A 24,461-nucleotide genomic window follows, 5' to 3' on the forward strand; every position below is an offset into this window, starting at 1 on the left:
AGTGTAGTTCTGCCATCTGTACTAACTTTGCAGAAGTTTTTTTTTTAATCATTTTCTCACCATGTCCACTATGGGGTGTCAAGTTTACAGGGAGCGCTCTGCTGTGCCTCCATGCCGTCGCTCAGTGCTATCAGCGGAAAGACAAAGTCATTGCATCGCTCTTGCATCTCCCCCTTTCATCCTTTGTTCACAAGTTGCCACTTTTACTTTGCCTGGGCTGCTCAAAACTGCTCCCTCCCTGTGGGTATGTCACTCCCAGAAAAAATCTGATGCTGAAAGGGTTAATGCAGCTTCCTAGGGCATAGCATGCTTCTAACGTCATCATTTAGCCCTTACTTGTCAGCAGATGCTAGGCTAGATGACTTGATGCCCATTCTGTGGTTCCTACTCTCTCTTGACAGTCGCTGCTCCTCAATAACTAGTTGCGCAGCAGAGTCAGAGTTCGTTCTTGTTGTCAGGCCTGTAGGTGAATAGAATAAGAGAATAAAAAGAGTGGTAAATTAATGTCCTGCAACATTAAACATAGTTCAGATATGAGATGTTGCACATAATTGTCAAATAAATTACTACACACAAGCACACAACCAAGGTAAGCTCTGCCACTTGAAAAATAAATGGGCTCGTGGTTTTCGCTTGCAATGCATTCATTCTCTAGAACACAGCTTAACCTTAAATGGGAGCTACATCCACTGTGCAGGGACAACAGAAAAGCCCCACAGTGCACAGGGCAACAAAGAGGAGAAAGACACAAGGTTTGGGACAAAGTTTGATTCTTTTTGTTTTTTGAAGGAGCCTGTGTCTCATCAAGAACATTTGCATCAGGCGGTTAAAGCTGACAAAGCAGCTTCCATCACAGTTTAAGCACTGATGTGTTTTCAATATCGCTGCGAACCATTTATCTTCTTTGAATGCATGTCTTATGAAAATGTGCTGTACCTCAGGGGAGACATCAAAGCTTGTCATGAATTTCATAGCTATTATTTCTGGTCTCTGGCTGGTAAAAAAGAGAGGTGAAACAAAAAAAATGTAACTACAAGTCAGCAAATGACCCAGTCGTTGACAGAAACTATGAGAATGAAGGGGATGCAAAGAAAGGAATAAAAGGAAAAGGGCTGCCGAGTGGATACGCAAAGAAGGGTGTAAATAAGACTGGGAGGATGCCCTGTGCTAATGAGCAGCCCTGAACAGAAAGACCAGTTGGGACGAGATCAGTACCGAAAACAATGCAACTGCGGAACCTGGAATTGAGGGGGTCCATTCACACACGCCACCCGCAACAGCCCGCAAAGACCTGACACAGGGACAGCATTGACTGAGATGCCAACTAAAGAAGGTGCTTTTGTGCTAGTTCCGTTAATACAGCAGCACTTTGTTCTTAGTTCAAGTAAGGCCTCCCCTGTGATCTCTCATTTCTTTGTTTTACTAACCAGCACTTTTAGGAGGTTTACATCCTAGCAAGCGGACATCTGTTTCACTAGTGTGTAATTGACAGGTGTCCATTCTACTGCACTTTCTTCCATACAAGAGTCAAAGTGCATACCGCATTGGTGTTTTACAGCAACAGCTGTAAATATTGTGCCACCATTTTCATCAGCTCCACACTTAGCACCCTCTCAATCACCTAACCCCTACTTACTGCATGATCACACAGATGATGTGCATCTACCCCACGCCCATACCCAGTACTCCTACCCAGAGTTTGTAAACGCTCCAAGTGGCATCAGCATTTCACACATCACCAGTTGTCGCTGAAATTCGAATTACCACAAGCGCAAACGTCTAGTGAATGTTTAAAATTTCCTGATTTCTACAGGTCTCCCCGGACTGCTGCAAATGAAATTCTTCAATACACAATGAAGTTTGTGACAGAAGTAATAAAATGGCTCAGTGCACTAGCCAGTAACTTTTCACTTGACAGCTAGTGACAGCTAGAGACAACTAGTGACAGGCAAGCAAGACAGTCAATGACTTATTGCTTACTCGATTTTAGCATGCATCAAATAGTGATGTGTACACCATTTTACAGTCAAGAAAAATTTTTGTCCATGCCGCAAGAAATGCAATGTTTGCTAGAGGATTTTAGCTGCAGCACAATCCATATCGCCATGGATGTGTTCCCTCCCGGAAGCAAATCAGAATAGCAGAGCATTCCTTGTGTTACCCCAAAAAGCCGTCTTCTCAATGCTTACACAAAGAGAAAAACCTCTGCTGGCAATTTTAACTCTACGCTTAGAAATGTGTGACAGTTGTGCACCACCTCCTCGAACACCACAGTGATGAGCTTGCGTGAGCACACACTTTCTGGTGGTGTGCATGCCTGGACACAGATACGGAAAGCCCTTCCTCACCCCACTCAGGCACACTATAGCTATGTTGTCTTGTAAGACTGAGATGCAAGTTGCATATGAATATGTATGTGTATGAATCTAAGTTACTGGTAAAAGTAAACCATCAGGGACCAATTTCACTATTTGTTGTTACTTTAACAAGACAACTTGGGCTCAACATGTATATTAGAAAACCTAGATGTAGGGACAATGTATGTTTGGAAGAGGATGTTGACAGTGCAAGGACCCTGAAAATTCAGTCAGTTATTCACCTGGTAAGCGAGTGCAAATTCATTTACAATATGTGCAATCCGAGTGGAAAGATATCCATTGGCACTGAGCCACTGATTACAATACCCTTCTGACTACTCACAGGGCCCACAATATAAGCCATCACTGCGTCGTGCTATTGCAGCTGGTTCTTTGATCCTGGGGAGAGTGGAAAACCTGGGAGTTTTTTTTTTTCTGCAAGCTTCCCTTAATCTGTTGACTAATAACACAGAACTAAGACAATAGCATATTTGCCCTCATTTGAAATTATGAGTTTCAGTAAGGGACGCTCACACCTTTTGGCTCTAATTCTAAGAGCACAAATACTGAAAAAGAGAAAATCAAGTAATAAACAGTATTTTGAACACAGTGTAACTTGTGCTAAAATAAAAAATATTCCTACAGAAGTGAAGTACTTTCTACACAATACATCTAGAAGAATACATAATTTAGACCCATCACGTGAAGTGGATAATTAATGACTACCTGCAGTGAGACCTGGTACAAGTGTAGCTTGTCTGCACATTTCGACAACAGTCCGTATGCTGTGAAGTCACACAGTATAAAGTTCGACCAGACCTTTCACTATTGTTGACATAAGCAAAATCCAGGAAAAAAAAAGAACAATGTAGAAAAAAAAAAGGCCATGCGATGAACATGCCTAGCAGAACTAGCACTAATGCGCAAACTCAAGTTACAGTTCAAGGTGTACAGTGACATAAGCATAATGATGCAATTTCATTGTTATCTCAATTTTCATCATCACAAAGCATGTTTGTGACACACTCACCTGCTTTCCGGGGTGTCTGATAAATATTCGACACAGGAGCTGCAGTGCCATCCCTCATGTGAGAGTAGTTGTCCTCCTCTGTCTGTCAGAGAGAGGTAAAAAGGATGATGATAAAAGATGATGGAAGTTGGCAAAATATGAGGCAGTAAACATCATATTTAAAAAATATAAAAGCTGTAAACAGAAAACCTGCAAATCCATATCTTCAAAAATAAAAAGAAACATGGAAAACCAGCGTGAAATGGATTCACAGAAAGAAGAAATCAAACTAACAGACAAAATTTATTTTTACATTAACATGATTTTTACTGACTAACATAAGCACCCATTTCTGCTGCCATTTTTGCACGTGACTACAGCATCTGCATTGCTGCTTAGTGGCATGAATACGTTTCATGTTGAAAAGGTGCCTGCTTGTAGCCCTTTGCTGGCGTCAGTGATATATATTACATTAACACGTTCAAAAATTTCAGAAAGTCCTGGTTCAATCTCAGGCTCTAGGACCTACAACTGCAGTTTAGTCATGTAATGCATTGTCTTTTGTGAAATTAGAAATTTTAGTGTATATTTTAAATCTGCTTGCACTGTACCCTGATATATAACATCGCAGTGATTGCACCACAATGCAAGCTTTCATAGTCCAACAAAGTTTCGGCAACCACAGAATTCCTATAATGCGGGGGCTCTGACATTTTCATATTTACATTCAGATGCTGTGTGTTCTCATAAAATCTCACGAAGGAAGACAAAGAAATGTTATAGGAGGTGGAGTGTGAGCTTGTATGCACGTATTAAAGGGTAAAGGTTGAAGTGTACACTCATCCATCTCAATTCCATTGCACTGAGATTTTTTTTACTTCTGCTGGCAGCATAACACTGGCATAGTAAAAACAACGTGACTGCAGGGATGAAGACAAAAGATGAACACAAGAGCTACCCCTTCTTCCTCATGTCTTTGACCCTTAGTTGCTCTGGTTTTTCCTAGGTCAACATTACACCAACTAGCCTAACTTGACGACTTAGTAAAACATGACTGTTTGTGCTGAAGCATGAAATGATGCTTGCACCCAGATCAAGTGACACTGCGCAACCATTACCACTTTTACAAGAAGGGCAGCGACTTGGGCCTGTTGGTAGGCCATCACAAGGTGTGGAAGTGCAAGAGCACAGAAGAGAAGTGGATGGGAAGAGCACCAACATCCCGCACATTTATTGAAGCACACAGTTGCTAACAGGAAGCACCCCCGCACATGCGCAAAGCCTTCTCACTCGTAACTGCACTGAAAATGAAACCTAAAGGGCAAGAGTGGTGGCGAGGGTGGAGAAAATGAATAGGTAAAGGCAAAGAAATTTTAAGATATCAGAAAACGCTGCTCTTTCTGAGTCCCATGTGCTGAGGGTGAGCTAATACTTCTGTCGCTCTGAGCAATCTTTGCCACTTCAAACAGCACACGTTCGAGCCTTCTTTCATTTGTGCTTCAGTAAATTGAAAGTTGGTGGTTGTCCCATCCACTTCTCTGCCGTGTCCTTGTGTCTTTGCACTTCCACACCTCATCAGTTCACTGGAAGTGCTGCAATGCGAGCATTATTAAGAGCCAGTTACAGGGGTTACCATACTAATGAAACTTTCATGCAAACAAAGGCTCCCCGCTCCCCACCAGTGACAGGAGCGCAGACATACCCATCTGGGGTACGGCACCTCGTAGATGTGCTCCCGCCGCGTCACTCTCTTCAGCGTCTGCATGGCGGCGGCTGCCTCACTCTCTGACGAGCCGCCACCACCTTGCTTGTTCAGGGCCTGAATGCGGCCCATGGCGTATGGTGAGGGGTAGTAGAGCTGCTCCTTGTTTGGGCTGGCAGTCTCCAGGCTGCTCCCAGTCTGCTTCAAGATGGACAGGCTCATAGCTTCCAGGTTCTTATCTTCAGAGCATGAGTCTAAGAAAGAAAAAGAAATCAGTTCAGGGACAGTGAAATGGTGTTCTTAGGCCCTTCTGTACTACTAGGCTAGCATTAAATGTGAAAACAGCTCGTAGGGATCAAGAGGTGCATGCTTTCATGTTTCTATGTTCACACAGATGACTAACTGGTGCCGTTTACATTTTGGTGTAATTTCTGAAGTCTAAAGAATGTTATACGACTACATGGGCGCAAAGTCACGCCACATATTCAAGGCGTGATAAATGAACACACATTTCATCCATTTTTGTTACATTTTGAACCAACATTAGTGTGCAGGCCAAGTAACTGTGGAAGGCCAGAGAAAAGAGGGAGGAACAAAAACAGCGTTCATAAGAGCAAGAGGGTTGGAAAAGTATGGGGCCATAATCTCCGCCAGGACAAAGAACAAGATGATGCCGCTTGTGAGGACATTCCTGGAGTTGAGCTTCTCTGCACGACAACCTCAAACCTCCTTCTTTGCTTAGCTCTAGGGATGGCGCGCGTGCCACAGCAGCAAGCACCATGGATGGTGCAAGCACATGCAGGCACAGGAGAAAGGTGATCTTTGGCCATTGGCTGGGCTACTTGACACGCACAGACGACTGCACATGACTCTGCTCTTGGTCAGTGAAATATAGCGTCATGGGAACAGGTCTTATGAGATCCCTCCATATGGCCCTGGATCATCACCTAGCGAATAAGCGAATATTCGCTTGAAACTTGGCTGGTGAGTTGGGCATTCTTGACTTACTAGTGAACATCTTAAAAGAAAAACAGTGCAAGAAAATGAGACGAAGAAGTAGCAGACACATGCAAGCGTTTTTTTGCGCTGTTTTTCTGTTCAGTCGCCAACACACCAAGAAACACACTTTGATGCAGTTACCATAGTGAAACTTTCCCAAGGAACACCTTGTCTGTCGCTATCCAGATTTATTATTTCCAGAAGCAATATATGATGCTTGTCTGTCAGCACATTGCCAAATTCCTTTATTTCTAAGAGCATAGCCTGCTGTAGTCCGCTTGCACGCTGTTCTTCTTGTGATCACAGGGTTGGGTAATGGCTTGACCATCAGAGCGGACAAATGGCTGATGCATACTCTCTTTTTGAAACCACACAATGCCAGCAACTCTATCATGAACTCTTGGATTTTTCAAGTGCTAGAACAACAGCACCAGCAGCATGTCGAAAAACCACAGTGATACAGAGAAAGCCTCGTCACTAAGATCAAAGTTGTGCAAAGAACCTTGATTTTGCTGGACCATTTGACGGAGGAAGCTCAAGCCCAGGGTTCCCTGGCGAAAATCTTTTCCAGCCCGACTGGTTTATGGAACAATTTCCAGTGGGTTCCAGTTGGAACCATCTGGGTTCCAGTTGGTTCCAACTGGAACCAGCTGGAAATTGTTCCATAAACCACTTGGGCTGGAAAAGATTTTCACCAGGGTGTGCATGAAGTTTAGGGTGTGCACGTGGCAACACTTACACCTTGTGGCACACACGCAAAGAGTGTGAAGGTGTGTTTGTTCCTGAAGAGCCTGCTAATGAGTAACACAAACTGCACTTCACTAAGCATGTTTTGAACAGCTGGTACAAGAAAAAGATGAGTTTCGTGAAAGCATGTCTTCCTGTAGTAATCTGGGACTGCATAATCTTTTCCAAGCATCAAGGAAGCATTTAAAGCATTTTTATGAGAAGAGATGCCGGCTACGTATGGCCAGCACTAATCTTCCAGAGTCCTCAAGCACGTAATTTACCATTCCAGGCTTAGCTAAAGAACTTACGAGACTGGTGCAAGTAAATTAAGTCACAAAGAGTGGTTGAGAAACTTTTGCATTGTTTTCAAAGGATTTTCATGAAAGCCATGTCAAGATTACAGTGTTCCTGACATGCTGACAGCAGGAGTAACCAGGGATCGTGGAGATATAGGAATCATCAGGACACATCTTCAGGCTGCCTAATGATCTCACATGGAAGACACAAAATGGTGAATTAAAAGTCGACCCGCAGTTACAACCAAGACATGACATACGTGTTAGGGCAAAGAAATGGAGTTGACAAAAAGAAGGTGACAGCCCAGTTACCACTTTATATGTAACATGAATTTCAGTGAAAGCTGTTGCAAACAAGTACATATTAAGCAATAAATTTTTGCAATATTTATTCCATTTTCTTTATTTCATGAATTCTGCTTCCCAAAAATTCATGCCTCATAGCTTAACAATAAAAAAATGTTATTTTATGGCTACAATTAAATGCATCATTATCCTACAGTGGCCATGTCATTTTCACCAGGGCACAAAGCATTCCTATTATTGGATAAGAATCACTATTGCAGCCCTTGACAAGAACAGGGTGGTGCACTGACCAGTAAAGTGATTGGGAGCTGCCTGCCTCCGTCGCCGTGGTATGACAAATGACAGGACAGCCACGATGAGAACCACGATTGCCACAACGCACACGATGGGAACCATGATGCCAACGCTCTTGTAGAAGGCTGGCTTGCGCCCCTCCAGGCTGTTCAGAGGTGGAATGCTTGCTGCAAAAGATCAAGAAAAATGTAACAACTTTTGCAACCAATGACCTTAGGATGCAAAGCAAGCTCTTAAACAAGGTACAATCAGATATTTGACCTGGGCTTGCTGGTCCACTGTGACAAAAGAAAAACTGCCCAAGAGACAGATAAGTGAAGGGAAGACACGTTAGACAGAAAATACCCGATTGTCTGGTGTGTCTCTTTTATTTGTCTTTTTGTACCATTTTAAATTTTCGATCATTAAGCAAAAAGGTGGACAAGGAAGAAAACATCAGTATAAATGCTTCATTATTGACAATGAAAAGACTACATGAAAAATGAGCAGTTTAGACACAAAACCACTCAATCTACGCACTAGTTGTTTGATCTCTAGTAGCAAGTGGAAGTTAAATATAAGGCTTTGTGAGGAAAATCACAGCTTAAGGCCTGTAAACTGCCTCTCTTGAGCAAACTGTCAAATTGTCTTGAGCGACTTGTCTCTTGAGCATTGTCAAAGTGTTTGCTTCACTCCTGTAACTACACACACTTCACAACAAAACAAGAATACTCGCCAAGCTATTGCAAATTTTACTCACAGATGATGGCAGCACTGCTGGTGCTGTCTGTTGTGAAGCCGTAATCTCAGTATGTACCACTGTGGGGTTGTGCGTATATACATGAGCGATGCATGACTGCAGCATGCTTGTTCCCTTTTTAATTGCTTTGGCACTTTGCCATCATACATTACAAACTGTAGGATAAAAGATTTTCTTTGAATGCACAGACCAAATTAACATCATTTAAGTAGTTTTTAAACAAATCCACTCTAGCCAGAAGACATGTGCGGCAGCTTTTTCATGGTGAAACACAACTGCATTGCAGAAGTTTGCATCGCTGTGGTGGTTGTGTGACAGCTATCAAAGCTCTACTCAGCAGCGATTCTGAAAACATCCAAGAGAGCACCGAACCGACATGCTGCCCTTGTCTACATTGCTGTCCATGTTTTAGGTCTGTTGCTTCTCATAAGTTCCATTTTTGCCATGATGGGCAGCAAGACACAACAAATAGCTCCGAGACCCATTCTATGCTTAGGAGAAAAACCTTGCTGCTTTCTGCATTACAAGCCCAGGTGAAAATCTTTCCCAGCTCAACTGGCTTATGAAACAATTTCCAGTTGGTTCCAGTTGGAACCAACTGGAACCCAGTTGGTTTCAACTGGAACCATCTGGAAATTGTTCCATAAACCATTTGGGCTGGGAAAGATTTTCACCTGGGAGGGAAGGGCTTTGTAAAATGCAGAATATCACACGAGTTTACTAGTTAGTGCAATTATGCACTTTCACTCTAATTGGTGCAGGTTTGAGACCATTTTCTGGCAGATCATGTGTTGAAGCAAGGCAGTGCAAAGATCTGCCTTTAGTACAACTGAGTGCAGCACTGCAATTGCTGCAGTCACCTAGCAGCACCATTCATACCCTTCTCGTCTGATCTCTGCGGCAACAAGTGAGAACGATGCTTGGGCATAAACCAAAACTCTCCATAGAGCCAAAAAGACCCACTTTGGAGCTGCCAGTCACGGTTATCAAGTGGTCATGCCTATACAAAACTAAAGGCGACAGGTGCGTGTCAAATTGGGCTGCGTTCTCGAGTGCTACTGACAAAATAGAAAGCTTCACTTGCACCTATACTGGCAGCTCTTTTCGCATTTCATATGAAAGCATGGCTGCAAAAGTTAAAAACAAATTTAGTTCCATCCCAGGCCTTGTACACAAAACTATCGCTACTAGTAAAAACAAAAAAAATTTGAGGGGACACTTAGGCTCTGCCTTAAGGGCTTATTCCATATAAGCAGAATTGGTCATTCTCTACATTCATACATCCCTGGGAGTCCTCATACCCCTCCTGGTGCAGTGGTGCAGCGATTAAGCGATGCGCCACTGCTCTGCGATGGCAGGTGCTGCCTTCAGTGGGCCTTGTGTGAGCTAGCTTGCTCTTCCCGAGCGACCAATAACTAATTCAACAGCCACCTGCTATGGTGGGCAGTTTGCTGACAATCCGGTGGGCAGGTTGATGATGCCACAAGGTCATGTGACCTAGGTGCCGTGCCTGCCTCCTAGGTTGCTTCTCTGGGGATTTTTCGTGAATTTTTCGCTCACGGCCAACAATGCCACCGGATTTTCTGCCACGAGCTCCTTAACGCTGTCGCATTAAAACTGTCCCTTTTTGCCTGCAGCAAGCACTGCAGTACTCTGGTTGAGTGTATATGGGCTCATAAGACACCACTAACAACAAAAACTCACAGGACAGCCACCACTGTGTAACATGAGATTCAGCTACAGATGTTGAGGTATTTTTATTACCCAATGTATAGAGGGAAAAGATTTGAAATCGACATGCATTTACGTACAGTTATAGAGCACTCTTTTTTTAGATTTCCACACATAATTGCCCTTTGACTAGCACCCCTCTCCAGTCTGCCATTCCAGGCGTGCGGCATCATCGCTGCTGAACCTCCCCTCATGCAATGCGTTTCACAGCAGCCACCGCATGCGGACTGCGCTACATTCCTCTGCTATTGCTATACTCTCCCCCTCCTTTCACGGTAAACCGTCTTTGGATCGTTCCCATGGCAGCCACTCTTTTCTTGCTATTTATTTCCTTGCACTTGCCATACCTTCCTCCTTCCACGGTAACTTTCATCTTTCTCCTTCCATGGTAACTACCCTCTGGGTAGTTCCCATGGCAACCAACCCCTTGTTGCATCTTCTTATGCTCTCGCCACACCATCCTTCTTCCAAGGTAAGTAACCGCTGGCTGCGCATTTGTTCGCTCCTCCCATTCTCCCTTCCTACCTTGGTAACCACCCTCGAAATGGTTCCTGTGGCAACCCCTCACTGGTTGGGGATTCCTCTGCTCTCGCCATACTCTCCACCTCCCACAGTAGCCATCTTTAGGTTAATGATTCCTCCACTCTCGCCATACCATTCTTCTTCCAAGGTAGCCACCCTCTGGGTAGTTCTGGTGGTAACCACCCGCTGGGTACATGTTAGACCGCACACATTAGACCTTAGTGGTTGCCATGACAACCACCCTCCAGTTACGCTGACTACTACTATCACACAGATGCGAAACAGAGAAGTGGGCATTGAACAAACAGCTGTCGCTGTAAAACAAGACTGCCCTCCTTTAAGGGGGGACACTGGTCTTGAAAAAAAAATTTTTATTAATGAAGTCACAGTTACGAAATCTTCACGGAACATGTATTTTTGTGTGCTGATTCTAAATATGTCATTTAATTTCATGTAGAACAATTCCTTGAGCACTTATGCACTTTTTATGCTAGCATTTTGCGGAGAGTTTTGAAGAAAATTTGCTGCAGGATACTCGCTGAAATGTATGCCATTGGGTTCTCTTGACACCAAGGAATACAATAAGGGTGAAATTGTCTTCCTGCCTATCATAGAACTTAAGTTATAAAGTTTTGAAGTTGTCGCTTCAGAAATGAGAAGCAAAATGTGTATTCCTGTGTGTGAAGTGGCAGCTTCAGTACCCTATTACTCAAGTTCTATGATAGCCAGGATGATAATTTTACCCCTATTGTACTCCTTGGTGTAGAGAGAACCCAATGGCATACATTTCAGCGAGTTTCCTGCAGCAAATTTTCTTCAAAACTCTCCGCAAAATACTTGCATAAAAAGTGCATAAGTGCTCAAGGAATTGTTTTACATGAAGTTAAATGACATATCTAAAATCAGTGCACAAAAATACATGTGCCCTGAAAATTTCATAACTATGACTAAATTAATAAAATTTTCTTTTCAAGACCAGTGTCCCCCCTTAATGAATTAAGCAGCACGGACAGCTGCTCTTGTCTACAATATAAATGCAAGGCTGAATGTGATGCTCTTAATACGCCCCACAAGTCAAGGTGCTAACCATCAGCAGCTAGGTCACACAGCAATACAAGAACAAAGCTAAATAAACGCACCTCCAGCCTTGGTGAGTGTGCTGAAGGTGTAGTCATGTTCAGTGGTCCCTGCCTCGCTGTGGGCTGCAATACGTACGATGTACCACTTCCCCGGCACCAGGTCGGGCACCACAACCGACTTCTGCTCAGCCGGGATCGAATCGGAAACAAGGATCCAGTCGTGGCCCTCCTCCTGAACCCGATACTGGATGGTGAACGAAAGGATCGGGCACCCGGCAGCACTCCAGCTATTCAAGTGCACCGTCAGAGCTGCGCCATTCACGCTCAGCACGGCATCACGCTTGGGCGCAACTGGAGCTGCAAATTGTAATGGAGAAACAATATTCCATGAAGAAAAACTGCCAGTAATTCTCATCTGTAAGGTTACTTTTGACAGCACACACTTCTTGAGGTCATAGACGTATCCCTTAGTATGCATTCCAATCCATACCCTAACAATAGAAGCTTTAATCTTTCACCCAGTAACCTTATGGTATTCCCTCCCGGACAACACAGTCACATGCAGAGATTGAAAAACATCTCAGAAAAACTTAACTAGTCAGTTTATTTAGCAGATCATGATCCTAAAACTGCTACCCTTGTTTCTTGCCCTGCTAAAATTTTTTAACCTTGTTAACTAAGGTGCATTAAGTGATTTTATTACATATACCAACTAAATAGTTATTATACTGGTTGACTGGTCAAAAGTGCTACTATAGTGTTTTGTTGTATTTTTGCTGTTATATTGTACTTTCCTTCCTTCAGATTTTAAAGCAGTTGATAAACATGTTCACATGTCTTCTATCACACAGATGCACTTGGGTCCTTGAGGACAGCATAAATAAAATAAAACTTTTAAACAAAATGAACTGTGTGCAAAGATTAAAACAATGTACCTGTTCCTTCTTCAACCAATGCTTGAGCTTATTAAGGTGTGGGTCTCAGCTAGTTGGTAATCCATACATGACACAAGCATGCAGAAAACATAGAGACAAGTACCTGTCTGTTGACTTCACTCATTTGTGTGTTTTCTGCACGCTTGTTTCAAACACTACGTGAGCAACATCACTGTTTGACATACCACACAAGATGCTCTGCCCCAGTACAAGTAGTGTGGGTGCCCTAACCAGTCCAGATTTGAGAAAAACTTAACATGCCACTTGGGGCTTAACATCTCAAACCCGCGCTTTGGCTATGAGAGATGCCATAGTGAAGGGCTGCAGATTAATTTTGACTACCTGGGGTTCTTTAACAAGCACTGACATCACACAGCACATGGGCTTTTTTGCAATTTGCTCCTGTCGAGACTTGAGGAAACTTGCACGTGCCACTCAGCACCTGCAGACTGTGGTGTTCAGCTTGATGCGCATACTTTCTCGCCTTTTAGACAGGCGTTAACTAATTTTATTTCAAAGCCGGTGCTGTGCAAGCTCCTGAAAAAAAAAAAAAAAAATTGGCGTAAAGTGATCTTGTAGCACCTTCACATTGTTTCTCTGAAATGACATACAGGGCACCTCACAAGGATTGTTGACCCTAAAATGCTTATATATGTCCTTTGTTACATTTCCCTCAACTTGCACTCTGTGAACAGGGTCCTGCATACGAAAGGCACGTTTGTTTGCAACTGGCCACAATAACTTTGCTCCTGATACTATCTTGAGGAGTCATGCTGTACTGGTAGATTTCCACCTGCAACCATTAGTGTACGCCTAGTGGCAAGTCCTACCAAGTTTAAGCGGACATTAATTTCTTCCTGCCAAGGACACATTGTCCACATTAGAGTTGAGAGGCCTGTTCTCCCTCACTCTGTGAAATTTGGCTTGTTAAATACAGTACAGAACTATTGTACTACTGCGTTTTGCATGACTCTGAATAATGTCCTCAAACCCTGAGCTCACGATATCTAGGCAACTGACCAAGCCCCATTTACATGTAAGCAAATGTGCACAAACATCACACCACATTTGCTTACTGACTGCATGAAACAGTCAGGAAATTGTGACAAAAAGATGGAGAGCTTGCTTCATGTTAATGGTTTGGTTTGGTTTATTGGGGTTTAACGTCCCAAAGCAACTCAGACTATGAGGGACGCCGTAGTGAAGGGCTCCGGAAATTTCGAACTCCTGGGGTTCTTTAACGTGCACCGACATCGCACAGTACACGGGCCTCTAGAATTTCGCCTTCATCGAAATTCAGCCGCCGCAGCCGGGATTGAACCCGCGTCTTTCGGGTCAGCAGCCGAGCGCCGTAACCACTGAGCCACCGCGGCGGGGCTGCTTCATGTTAAGTTTGGAAGTACCACATGTCGTATAGGACCTTGCACCTTGGCTGAGGTGTTTACAATGACACGCTTGTCTTGCTGGATCTGTTGTTATGCCATTGCTTGAAGGGTAGTTAGAGCCCCTTTGAAAAACTAACTTTAACTTGTTCTGCAAAGCTAACAAACTTTTTACAATGCAATATATTAGAACTTTACAAATTTGGACGTAAAGTGCAGCTGTACGAAAACTTGCGTGAAGCTATTTTTGCCATGGAGAGATAAGTCTTGAAAGAGGTCTTCAAGCAAAATTTGAAGGCAAATTCTAGCATTGACATCTGAGAGAATTTTATGCATGATATTTTGTGTATACACAGCAGTATACAGTCTTGCAGCACCACTGGCACATTGAAAGAGCAGAATCACCATGGTTATTCTGCAAGTGATCACACGCTGTATCTCACTTACAGCAACATGGAACAAGTTGAAAAAATGATGGCGACTGACTATGGACTTTTATGCTGCAACGAATGCCCCAGCTGAGGACTCAGGATTAATTTCAGCCACATGGGGTTGTTTAAAATGCTCTGAAATCTCAGTACACAGGCATTTTTGCAGTTTGTCTCCATCAAAAAGAAGCCATTGTGGCCAGGAACAAAACCGAAGCCATGGGTTCAGCAGCTGAAAAGAAGTATGAGACCTAACCCCTGAAACTACAAGCTCTTATGCCTAGACTGAACGTAAAACAGCCTCCAAACAAGAACAAACTGATATATCAAAGAAAAGCTTAACTGCAAACTTGCAGTGTAACCTTGTGGCAGAGTAGAAGTACACCAAAGCATACAGGATTATTTTTTATAATGCAGCAGAGTAATTGTCACACTATGCGCTCTATACAAATTGCCAGAGACAGCTTTTCCTGTAATCACTTCAGACAGAAACAAATAAAAAATAATGACATTCTCAGTATAAGAGCCAAATGTAGATGACAACTACGAACGTGTTTTCTCTCAGTGCCTGAATAATGTACTGAAATGAAGAAGAACACTGCCATACTCCTTCAAAAGGCCTTCTAAATATGCTTATTACTATAAAAATCCTGCTTTGCAATCACAGGGCGTATGAAAAGTGCACGCGCAGCATATATAGTGTATATAACAACCAACATGTCTCTAGCAAGCAGTTAAATTCAACTAAGCATCATGTATTCCCATTCCATCATGGGTAGTGAATCCTGTGAAGGCATTTATAATTTCTAAAAAAAGAAATCCCAGGTGAAAATCTTTCCCAGCTCAACTGGTTTATGGAACAATTTCCAGTTGGTACCAGTTGGAACCAACAGGAACCCATTTGGTTCCAACTGGTTCCAACTGGTTCCAACTGGAAACAGCTGGAAATTGTTCCATAAACCATTTGGGCTGGGAAAGATTTTCGCCAAAAGATACTGCTCAAACTTGAACCACTCTGGGCAGCCTTTGCCCAGCAAGTACAGATATCAATAGGTAATGGTACATATAAGTGCAGTCTTCTTAGCTGCTCACGAATCAAGTTTTTTGTGCAATATCAACCAATATAAAAAATAAACAGGTGGCAAAAAATAAAAAAATCACGGGACAAACTTACACGCCCCTTGAGTCTTTGCTGATATCACCTCGCTGGGATCACTCTTGCCCATCTTATTGTATGATGCCACATAAAACTGGTAACTTGTTCCACACAGAAGGCCTTGAAAGGTGTGCGTTGTCTGATGTGCAGAGACCTGATGCTCTTCCCACGTGCCATGTTGAACTTTCACATAAATGTAATAACCTAGAACATAAAGCAACAGGCGACAGCCATCATGATATCCAGAACTTTACAAAATGCACGATTAAAACAAAATAAGCATGTAGACTACACAAGCACACAAAAACAACTCCTCTTCCCTAAATAGAAACCAGTCATGACTACATCCTCATCAGACCCAAGCAGAAGCTGAGCTTGTCAGCATTAATTCAGATGCATTTCTCAAGTTTGGGTGATCCCATGAATGTACACCAAAATTTTTGCAGCTGTAGGCTGAACAGTTTCTCCGTGCCCTCAGCAACAGGCCTCTGGGCCTAGAGAAACATGCAACAGTGTGATGTATATTTAACTAAATACATGCATGAGAGAATGCATGTTTAAATAAAAACTACAAACAATCTCATGAAACGCACAAGAAACTTAGGAGCCAATTGGCCACTGGAGCAGAAATCTGATTCAGACATCAACCAACTCGGAAGGCTGCTCACAGCGCTCCTCTGTTTATGCAGTTCTTGAAAAGCTGATTATGTGGGAGCACACTGAGTACTTTGACTTTCATTAGCATTTAGGCCACTGAAATGATGCATTTTTTAAAAAACCTGTAAACAAATTTGCATTATAACGTACGTGGGGTCTGACGGGAATATAAAGAGGATGAAAGAAAAAGCTGTTAAAATGATTACTCTACGCAAATGCTTAGTGAACAAACGTAAGGCAGACACAAGAGAATTCTTGAGAAGGAGAGAAACACTAATAAAAAACTCATTGCGGCATACCAATTATAGATGGCTCATCACTTGGGTTTTGGCTCCACTGCAACTGGATAGAAGAAGAACTAGTGCTGAAGACATTTAATGATGGCGGAGGTGGTGGATCTGAAAGGCAAGCAAACCAGCACATATCTTAAGGCACCTAATGATAATGTCAATGCAAGTATTACAGCTCAAAGCATGATTAGGGGCTATGGCCGATAATGCCATAAAAAGGCTCAGGAAATGGAAAGAAAATCATGTGAATCTTTGTATGCATACTAGTATATTTTACAAGGTGTCATTAATTCTGATGCAGACGCAAAAGAAGCAAATAAAACACTGTGATTCATCATGGCTAATCAAGCTTGTAACTATGGCTTAAAGATACCAAGCAACAGAACAAACCTGTCTTTCTTTCACAAAGCCTAGCTGTTGCGCTTTTTCCAACAAAGAATTTGTAGCTACTCTGATTTGGTACACTTGACTGCTTTTTACTATGCGAAGACAGATAAAAAAAGATTGAAATTTTCCAAAGTTGAAATAAAAAAACGTTTAGTACACAATTTTCATGTTCTTTGTAAATCATATACAGCCCTTGAAAAATAATTTCAGTGAATAATTTCGATACAATGTCGACTTAACTTCTGGTAAACTATAATATCTCTGAGATTAGCACATTTTTCCTATCTGCAGCCAGAACTGAAAACTGGGTGGGTTTCCTCTCTGAACAGAATGCACCAGTGCTTTTATAACTGCTCTCTTTGTTCTCATGGCAGGGTGCTGAAAAGGACATGTATGACGGTCAAAATTTCTAGCCCAATGCCTGTGTTTGTGCTTGTTTATTTTCGACTCCTTTGCTTCTTTATGCCGAAACCTTCTAATCTACATGAAATGCCTTGAGCCCAGTGAACTGGCCAAAGGACATCATTGCTTTAATGGCTTTAGCAAGTAAGACTATGTATTCACCGCATGAATGAGGTCAATTTATTAAGAAAAAGGAATCTCTAGGTCCTGGCTGAGGTTACAGAATTACGCACGCATTTAAATGGCCTCTGAAAATGTTCTCCTCAAGGAACAACAGCCATCAAAGTATTGTCTTTTGATCTACCGAGTTCGTGCTGTAGCAGGTTCTACGAGTGTGGGGCACCACGTAGCATTAGCCAAGTTTTGCCTTGCAGAGATGGAAAACTTGCAGGCCTCGGGGATGAGGAGAGCACTGTGGGACATGCCACTCTTGCTTTGCATATATTTTTAAACTGCAACTTCCCAAAATATCGTGCTCATTTACAGTATATGTTTCTGAATAGAATTTGAACTGCAATTGTATGTCAGACAGGATGCATATAGTGATCTTTGCTTTCTTACCATTCTCAAAAGTCTCCAGATGAATTTCTTCACATGGTGGGCCAGTTCCCTTTTCATTGAATGCTTGCACAAGTACAGCGTACTTCGTGGAGCGCTGCAGTGAGGTGAGCAAGGCTTCCTCTTTGACGCTACCTGTAGTGTCAACTGTCTTGTAGATGTAAGTATCGGTGGTGCCATGCTTCTTGTAACCTACATAGTATCCTTTCAGAAGGCCATTTTGGTGCTCCTTCTTGGGTGGCTGCAATGCAATCATGCGCCTCTAATTTTATGCCTGCATCGGCCATTCTGTCGCAGCCCCAGAATGCAATATCAAAAACACTGAAAGCCTTTTTGGTAACAACTGCAGCCATCTTTAGAAAGAGGGATGCTGTGATCAGTGTTACTACAAAGAAAAAGACAAGCATTGAAAGGCGAACTAGAAAGGTATATTGCACAAGCACTTACATTAAGATAACCTCCATGTCCTCCAAAATATATCAATATGTTGATGGAACTCCACTAAAATATAGAAAGCCGAATATGACAGACATACTGTGGAAAAAGACATTTGCCGCCTAAGTCACAGCTGAGGTATCAAGCGCCACAAGGATGTATGAGCACACAATTAATTTAGGAGTTCAGGAAATATATGTAACCAAGGTATGCCTGAAGGGACGTGCACGAACTCATTCATAGCAGCAAACTTTGCAGTCTCAAGCAGTCATGCAGACTTGCCAAGAAAAGAGAATCTGCAGTTCAACGTCACGAGTTATAGAGCCAGCAAGAATGCTAATCCCCCAAAGAGCATCACACTTTTTATTACCTGCCATGTCACCTTCAAGGAAGTCGACGATACTGGCGTCGCTTGGACGTTTACAGGTGGGCCTTCAGGTGCTGCACGAATAAATATAAAGAAAATCCGTACACTTTCAAATATGCATTACACGCAAGCTGCATAGCCAACACAAAGTTTTGCGCAGTACAGACAATAAAAGCTAGCATGCTAATTTGCTATCACACCTCGTTATTTTGTCACTCCTAGAAAATTCGGAAAGGTTATTTTCAAAGCTGGATAAACCAACTCTCTATTTCTGCTTGAAGACCTCACCTCTGATCACCTATTTTCGCAAATCTACAGACTGTTCAGCAATTTAACGCACGCCGTAGAAAGCTCCTCAGAGCTAAACTGGTGAATTGTTCGCGCTCAAATTTCGCGCAGAAATGGGATTTGGTCGGCAGAATTGTTTTATACCACATTTCTTTCGGGTACTTGCCTGAATCAACACGAAGAAGTTGGATATCCGCATCGTCTGCGGCGACGACGAAACGATGCAAGCCGCTCTCTCAACATTGTACCAGTGGCGCCATCTCGTTGGTCGACCGTGGAGATTAAGCAAAGGGTTCTTTTGCGGGAGGTTTGAAGACTTTTCAGCAACTGCCTTATCAATGACACGACCACTCGATCTCCCTAAGCGGCCGTGTCAATGATGAAAAAAAGTATTAGATTGGCCATAACCGCACCAAGTTTGAAGTTTCTCGCAGTACAGCAAATTCAAACCTCCCGCAAAACACTCCCCAACCTCCTTTGCCGAATCTCCACGGCCGACAAACGAGATGGCGCCACCAGTGCAATCGCTGAGAAAGCGGTGTGTTTCGTTTCATAGTCGCCGCAGACGATGAGAATAAGGACCCCAAACAAATGTGGTATAAAACAATTCTGCCCACAAAATGATATGTCTGTGCGATATTTGAGCTCGAACAATTCATCGGTTTAGCTGTAAGGTGCATTCTTGAGGAATAAGCCTCGGAATAATTGCGGAATAAGCCTCGAAAGAGAAATCGTAAACGCCACAGATAATCTGTCAAAATATCTACCACAATACCTGCTCACGACGATGAATTTCATAGCCAAACTTGAGTCGATGTCCTGCTGAATTAAACCACTTTAACATTTGTATAAACCACTGAAATCGAGACACGCGCACTAACACCTAGGTCATGCGAAGCACTTCTTTTTTCTGAACTGAATTCGAAACAAACAAACACGGCGGCATCAGCACCAGGATAGCAACTTGCCGCCTAGTTTAAAAAGGAATAGATTAGTGTGTTTTCTTGAGAAGCCGGAAATGCTCGCAAGGCGACGATGCCGATGGGACTGGAAAGTACGCATACTTAATATCAGTATGTTTCTTGAACCCATACGTGTTGAGCAAAATCTACCCGGACATTCAGCCGGAGTGCAAATGGTGTCACGAATTGGCAACCTATGACCACATATTATGGAGCTGCAGCATAGCACCGCCACCGGCGGACATTATGCGTGATCCTTCCCTCGAGCAGTGGGAGGCCGTGTTGGCCAGCTCAGACCCGGTCGTCCAGACCAGGGCCGTGGAGTGGGCCACCCAGGTCGCCGTCAGCCATGGGTTGATGGCCATCTAACACGGAATCGTCCACACATGCTCTCTGACGAAAATGAAGTTTTTCCATCCATCAACGGCAGTAACGGCGGTAATTTTCAATGCGCAGCTGGTCCAGCTTATTAGGCATGGAGAAAAAAAAAAACTTAGGAGGGAGCGTCCGGCGATAGCCTTGAAACCTAGTCAAAAAAGTAAAAATAGGAGTCGGTCTTCACGTCACCATGCCACGTGATGCGCGCGTACTGCGGCGCTAAATATCAGGGCCATTTTTTTTACCTACACTTGCTGGTGTAGCAAGTGTCTGGTGTAGCAAGTGTATCATGAAATCATGATACACTGTAGCCAGTGTAGGTAAAAAAAAAAATGGTCCCGATGTCCAGCGCCGCCGTACGCGCGCATGAGCGGACCAGCGCTAGGGTGGCTAGACTGCCAGAATGCCCTACCAGCGCGGCAAACTGACTAAACCAACCTCCTTGCTTTAGACGCCCGCACCACGGGCCGCTCAGACGCGCGCAATAAAAAACTCTTTAAACACTGCTGAGCTAGTTGGCTTTCAGACATATTACCGGCATTTTCAGTGCAACGAAGACACACACAAGAGGACAACACGGGCAACGAAGACACACACAAGAAAGAGAACAACACGGGCGCCCGTGTTGTCCTCTTTTTTGTGTGTCTCTTCGTTGCGTTGAAAATCCCGGTAATATGACCAAAACATACCAACACCAAAACATTAGGGACTGACTCGGAGAGCGAAAAACGGGGGAGGGAGTGGCTTCACGAACACTTGGCTTGCGAAGGCTGGACGCTTGGCATTGCTAGCGTCGCGCTTCCTCCTCAGTTTGTTTTTTTCCTTCATGTTATTAGGTGTCCTGCGTTGAGTAAGAACGTCGTTTCTCAACGGGAACAAGTGCGCAGACCCTCGTAAGCTATAACATATACTAATATTAGGCTGAGCTGTAGCGACGTCTCTTGAAACCTCAGCATTTACGAAGGTGGTGAAGATGTGAGAAGGTTAGTATTCGCTTAAAATGACATTAACCTGTCGTCAAAACACTAAAACCGGTGTAATTTGCATTTCACTATAGGAGCTACGCTGCTGGGTAAACGCCGCTGAATTAAAATAATGTTATGCTGTGCTTCTATACATTCTGGTATTGCAATGATGAGGTGAGTAGGGTGCCTCGTGTCGAGGCACCCCAGGGGAGAGCCCACAACAGCTGCCGAACTGAAAAAAAAAAAAAAATGCATAGGCACGCCACCCCTCACCCCTCTTTCCCTCTGAAAAAAAAAAAAATCCCAGCCATGCCATAGACAATAGTACACGCACGTACGCATGAAGTGATATGTATGACAAAAATAAATATGAAAAAGTTGGAATTTCTCACGTGCGCTGTCCGCAACTCACCTTCCTCATCAGTAGTGACCTGTATCTCCTGGCTGTAGTCTCCAGCTCCCAGGCCGTTTTCAGCGCGTATTCTAATTATGTACGCCGCGGTAGGTCGCAGGTCCCTCAGAGTAAGGGTTGTAACTGTCCCTTGAACCTTGTTTTCTTGGATATCATCATCATCCCACTTCACTGAAACAAAGCAGGCGGAAATTAACACCCGGCCCACAATGTCACAATGTCATGCGCCATTCGCGACTGACTTCCGCCCGCATTAGATCGTTCCACGCGCTGAATTACTGCCGTCATGCGTACTTTTGCTGCTTTTACATAAACTGTTACATTGGACAAGCAGGAACAAGAAATTGGAATGCCGTTGAAATCCTGCAGATTATTTCAATTGCACTGCGCGTTGTATGAGTTCTGGCGTAAAAGTTTTCACGTAGCACAACTATAGTCTGCCAATCTTCCAGGTAAAATAGACTACTTGAAATTATTCGCGGCCACAATTGGAACCAAACTGGTGGTTTCTAATGGGCCCCTTCTGTGGCTTCTGATAGCATAACCAGGTGCTTTGTTATAAAGGAATGCCCAACTATGAGTGCGTAACTAGTTTTTCAACCTCCAAGGTCAATATTCTCTTCAACACTCCGATATAAATTCCAGTTTTTTACAAGAAAAAACTGAGTTATGTGGGACACGTTATTGCAGACTAAGTCGGATGCAAATTTCTGACTGTGCTGACAAGACTGTCTAGAGAAAGATAAGAAAACTCGGCTGAGAAATGTAGAGCGGTTTTTCTTTTTCTGTCATCCGTTTTTTTCTTCTTGCTAAAAAATGGCTCAGTTATGGTTCAAGGCTAAAGTGCGTAAAAAAAAAAAATCAGCAAGGAACGTTCACGCTGATGCGCGCTGTTGCATGTTTGCGTAAGTTTAATTTAAAGCACACTAATCAGCAAAGCAACATAACCATTGCTTTTAGCAATACTGCTGAAGGGATATGCAATGACAGCTGCGTCTAGGGCGCGGAGGTCCCGTTTGCTGAGGCGTCCTGCAGAATTGTACGGCTACAACAAAGAGTGCAGACACAACAAACAGGAATGCTTGAGAGCTAATTGTAGCTCATCGTATGCGGCAGGAAGTTATCGCTCTCCGCTTTTCAGTGCAGTCAGCTGAGGTTGTGGACAGGGATTTCACTAGTCGATGCGTGTTCTTTATATGGTGGATGAATGAACTGAATGCAATATTTTTGCATTGAATATCGTTGCAGATCTATCCACAGCAATTACATTTAGGATACTGACGAAGATAATATGAGGGTCCTTCATTTTCGGGTAGAAACAGAAAACTACCTTTTACACAAGAGCTCGGGAATGAAGGGTTCACAATGAAGAATGAATCTAGAGTACGCACGTTTTCTGGCACAGCTGAAGACGCATCGCATGCGTTTGCTGAACTGGTGAGCTTAAACCTCTTTTAACGCTTGTTATTTATTTTTAGAAACGGAATGATAAAATTCGGGTACATGACCAGGCATTTAGTAGCATGGAGGAAAAAAAAAACTGAGGAGGGAGCGTCCGGCGAAAGCCTTGAAGCCTAGCCATAACAAATAAAAATATTGTAAAAAAAGTGTATTTATCCCCCGTGATCACGCCACGTGATAGCGTGCGGTAAAATCTAGCCCCGTTGCGCGCGCGTATGCGCGGATTAGCGCGGCAAACTGACTATAGATCAACCACCTTGCTGTAGACGCCCCGCGCCACAAGCCGCGCATACACGCGCACTAAAACATACCAGACATAAAGGACTGACTCGGAGAGCGAAAAACTGAGGGAGAAAACGGCCGCATAAACACTCGGCTTGCGAACGCTGGGCGCGTGACGTCACGCTCCCTCCTTAGTTTTTTTTTCCTCCATGTTTATTGGGCATCAGTGTATCAAGCGCTACCTAGGCTAACGGCGTACCGACCTAAAGCTCTTGCACATTTAAAATGGCCGCTGTGATGTTGAATGACTGTCTTCGAGGTGTAAAAGGTTAAAATGAGCCATTATAGGCCACTTTAACAAGGTGTACACCTCCTACACGCCAGGACGTCCCGAAGATGCGGTGGCGCTGATGTCAGTAGCGACTTTCGCACGGTAGGCAAAATAGGTTCCACGTGACTGCCCGTGTCACACCGCTGATCACAGAGCTCAATGAAAGAGCTCAGTCAATGATCACAGAGCTCAAAGGGGATCGGCCGGTGCCACACGGCGGTTTTCGATTACCATTGACCTCGATGGGCCAAACAAAACACGTGAAGCATGGCAGGTTATGAAATTACCTGCGCCGGAAGCATGCACAATAAATTCATTACTGTGCCGGCTCTAGAACGCTTCTATAGGAGCCGGCTCTAGAACGCTTCTATAGGAGCCGGCTCGAGAGAAAAGGTGAATTCACTTTGAAGAAAGCCGGCGCCACGAAGCCAGGGGCAATTTTTCCCAGTGTACGCTTCGCATATAAAAAGGAGACGCTAACCTAATTGAAGAGCGCGTTGTGGAAGTGGGGAGGGGGGGGGAGGAAAAAATCCTAATTTTATGAGAGTATGTGCTGATCACAAGGTTGAATTTGACTCGAAGGTGAGTGCCGTTGAAGTGCGAGCGCAAAATGAGAAAACAAAGTTTGGGGACTCACTGCCTGACGTCTTGTACTGCACCCGGTACGCCGAGATGTGGCTGT

The 24,461-nt window shown here is 43.6% G+C and overlaps 1 protein-coding gene across 1 annotated transcript in view; it reads right to left on the bottom strand.

Annotated features, from left to right (window-relative positions):
- Positions 1–24,461, bottom strand: part of LOC149371923 (cell adhesion molecule Dscam1-like) — a 308,990-nt gene that overhangs the window by 13,845 nt on the left and 270,684 nt on the right. The window contains exons 16-26 of the mRNA XM_089566251.1: positions 24,417–24,461; positions 21,766–21,936; positions 18,764–18,834; positions 17,962–18,199; positions 16,621–16,719; positions 15,683–15,868; positions 11,824–12,120; positions 7,689–7,859; positions 5,069–5,322; positions 3,388–3,469; positions 337–460 (exon numbers count right to left, since the gene is read on the bottom strand). The exon at positions 24,417–24,461 is cut by the window's right edge and continues 87 nt beyond it. Coding sequence (XP_089422377.1) covers positions 337–460; positions 3,388–3,469; positions 5,069–5,322; positions 7,689–7,859; positions 11,824–12,120; positions 15,683–15,868; positions 16,621–16,719; positions 17,962–18,199; positions 18,764–18,834; positions 21,766–21,936; positions 24,417–24,461 — 1,738 coding nt within the window. The remainder of the gene's footprint in view (positions 1–336; positions 461–3,387; positions 3,470–5,068; positions 5,323–7,688; positions 7,860–11,823; positions 12,121–15,682; positions 15,869–16,620; positions 16,720–17,961; positions 18,200–18,763; positions 18,835–21,765; positions 21,937–24,416) is intronic.

This window comes from Amblyomma mixtum, chromosome 1 (assembly GCF_055824585.1).
Source record: "Amblyomma mixtum isolate Tamu chromosome 1, ASM5582458v1, whole genome shotgun sequence".
Taxonomy (NCBI): domain Eukaryota; kingdom Metazoa; phylum Arthropoda; class Arachnida; order Ixodida; family Ixodidae; genus Amblyomma; species Amblyomma mixtum.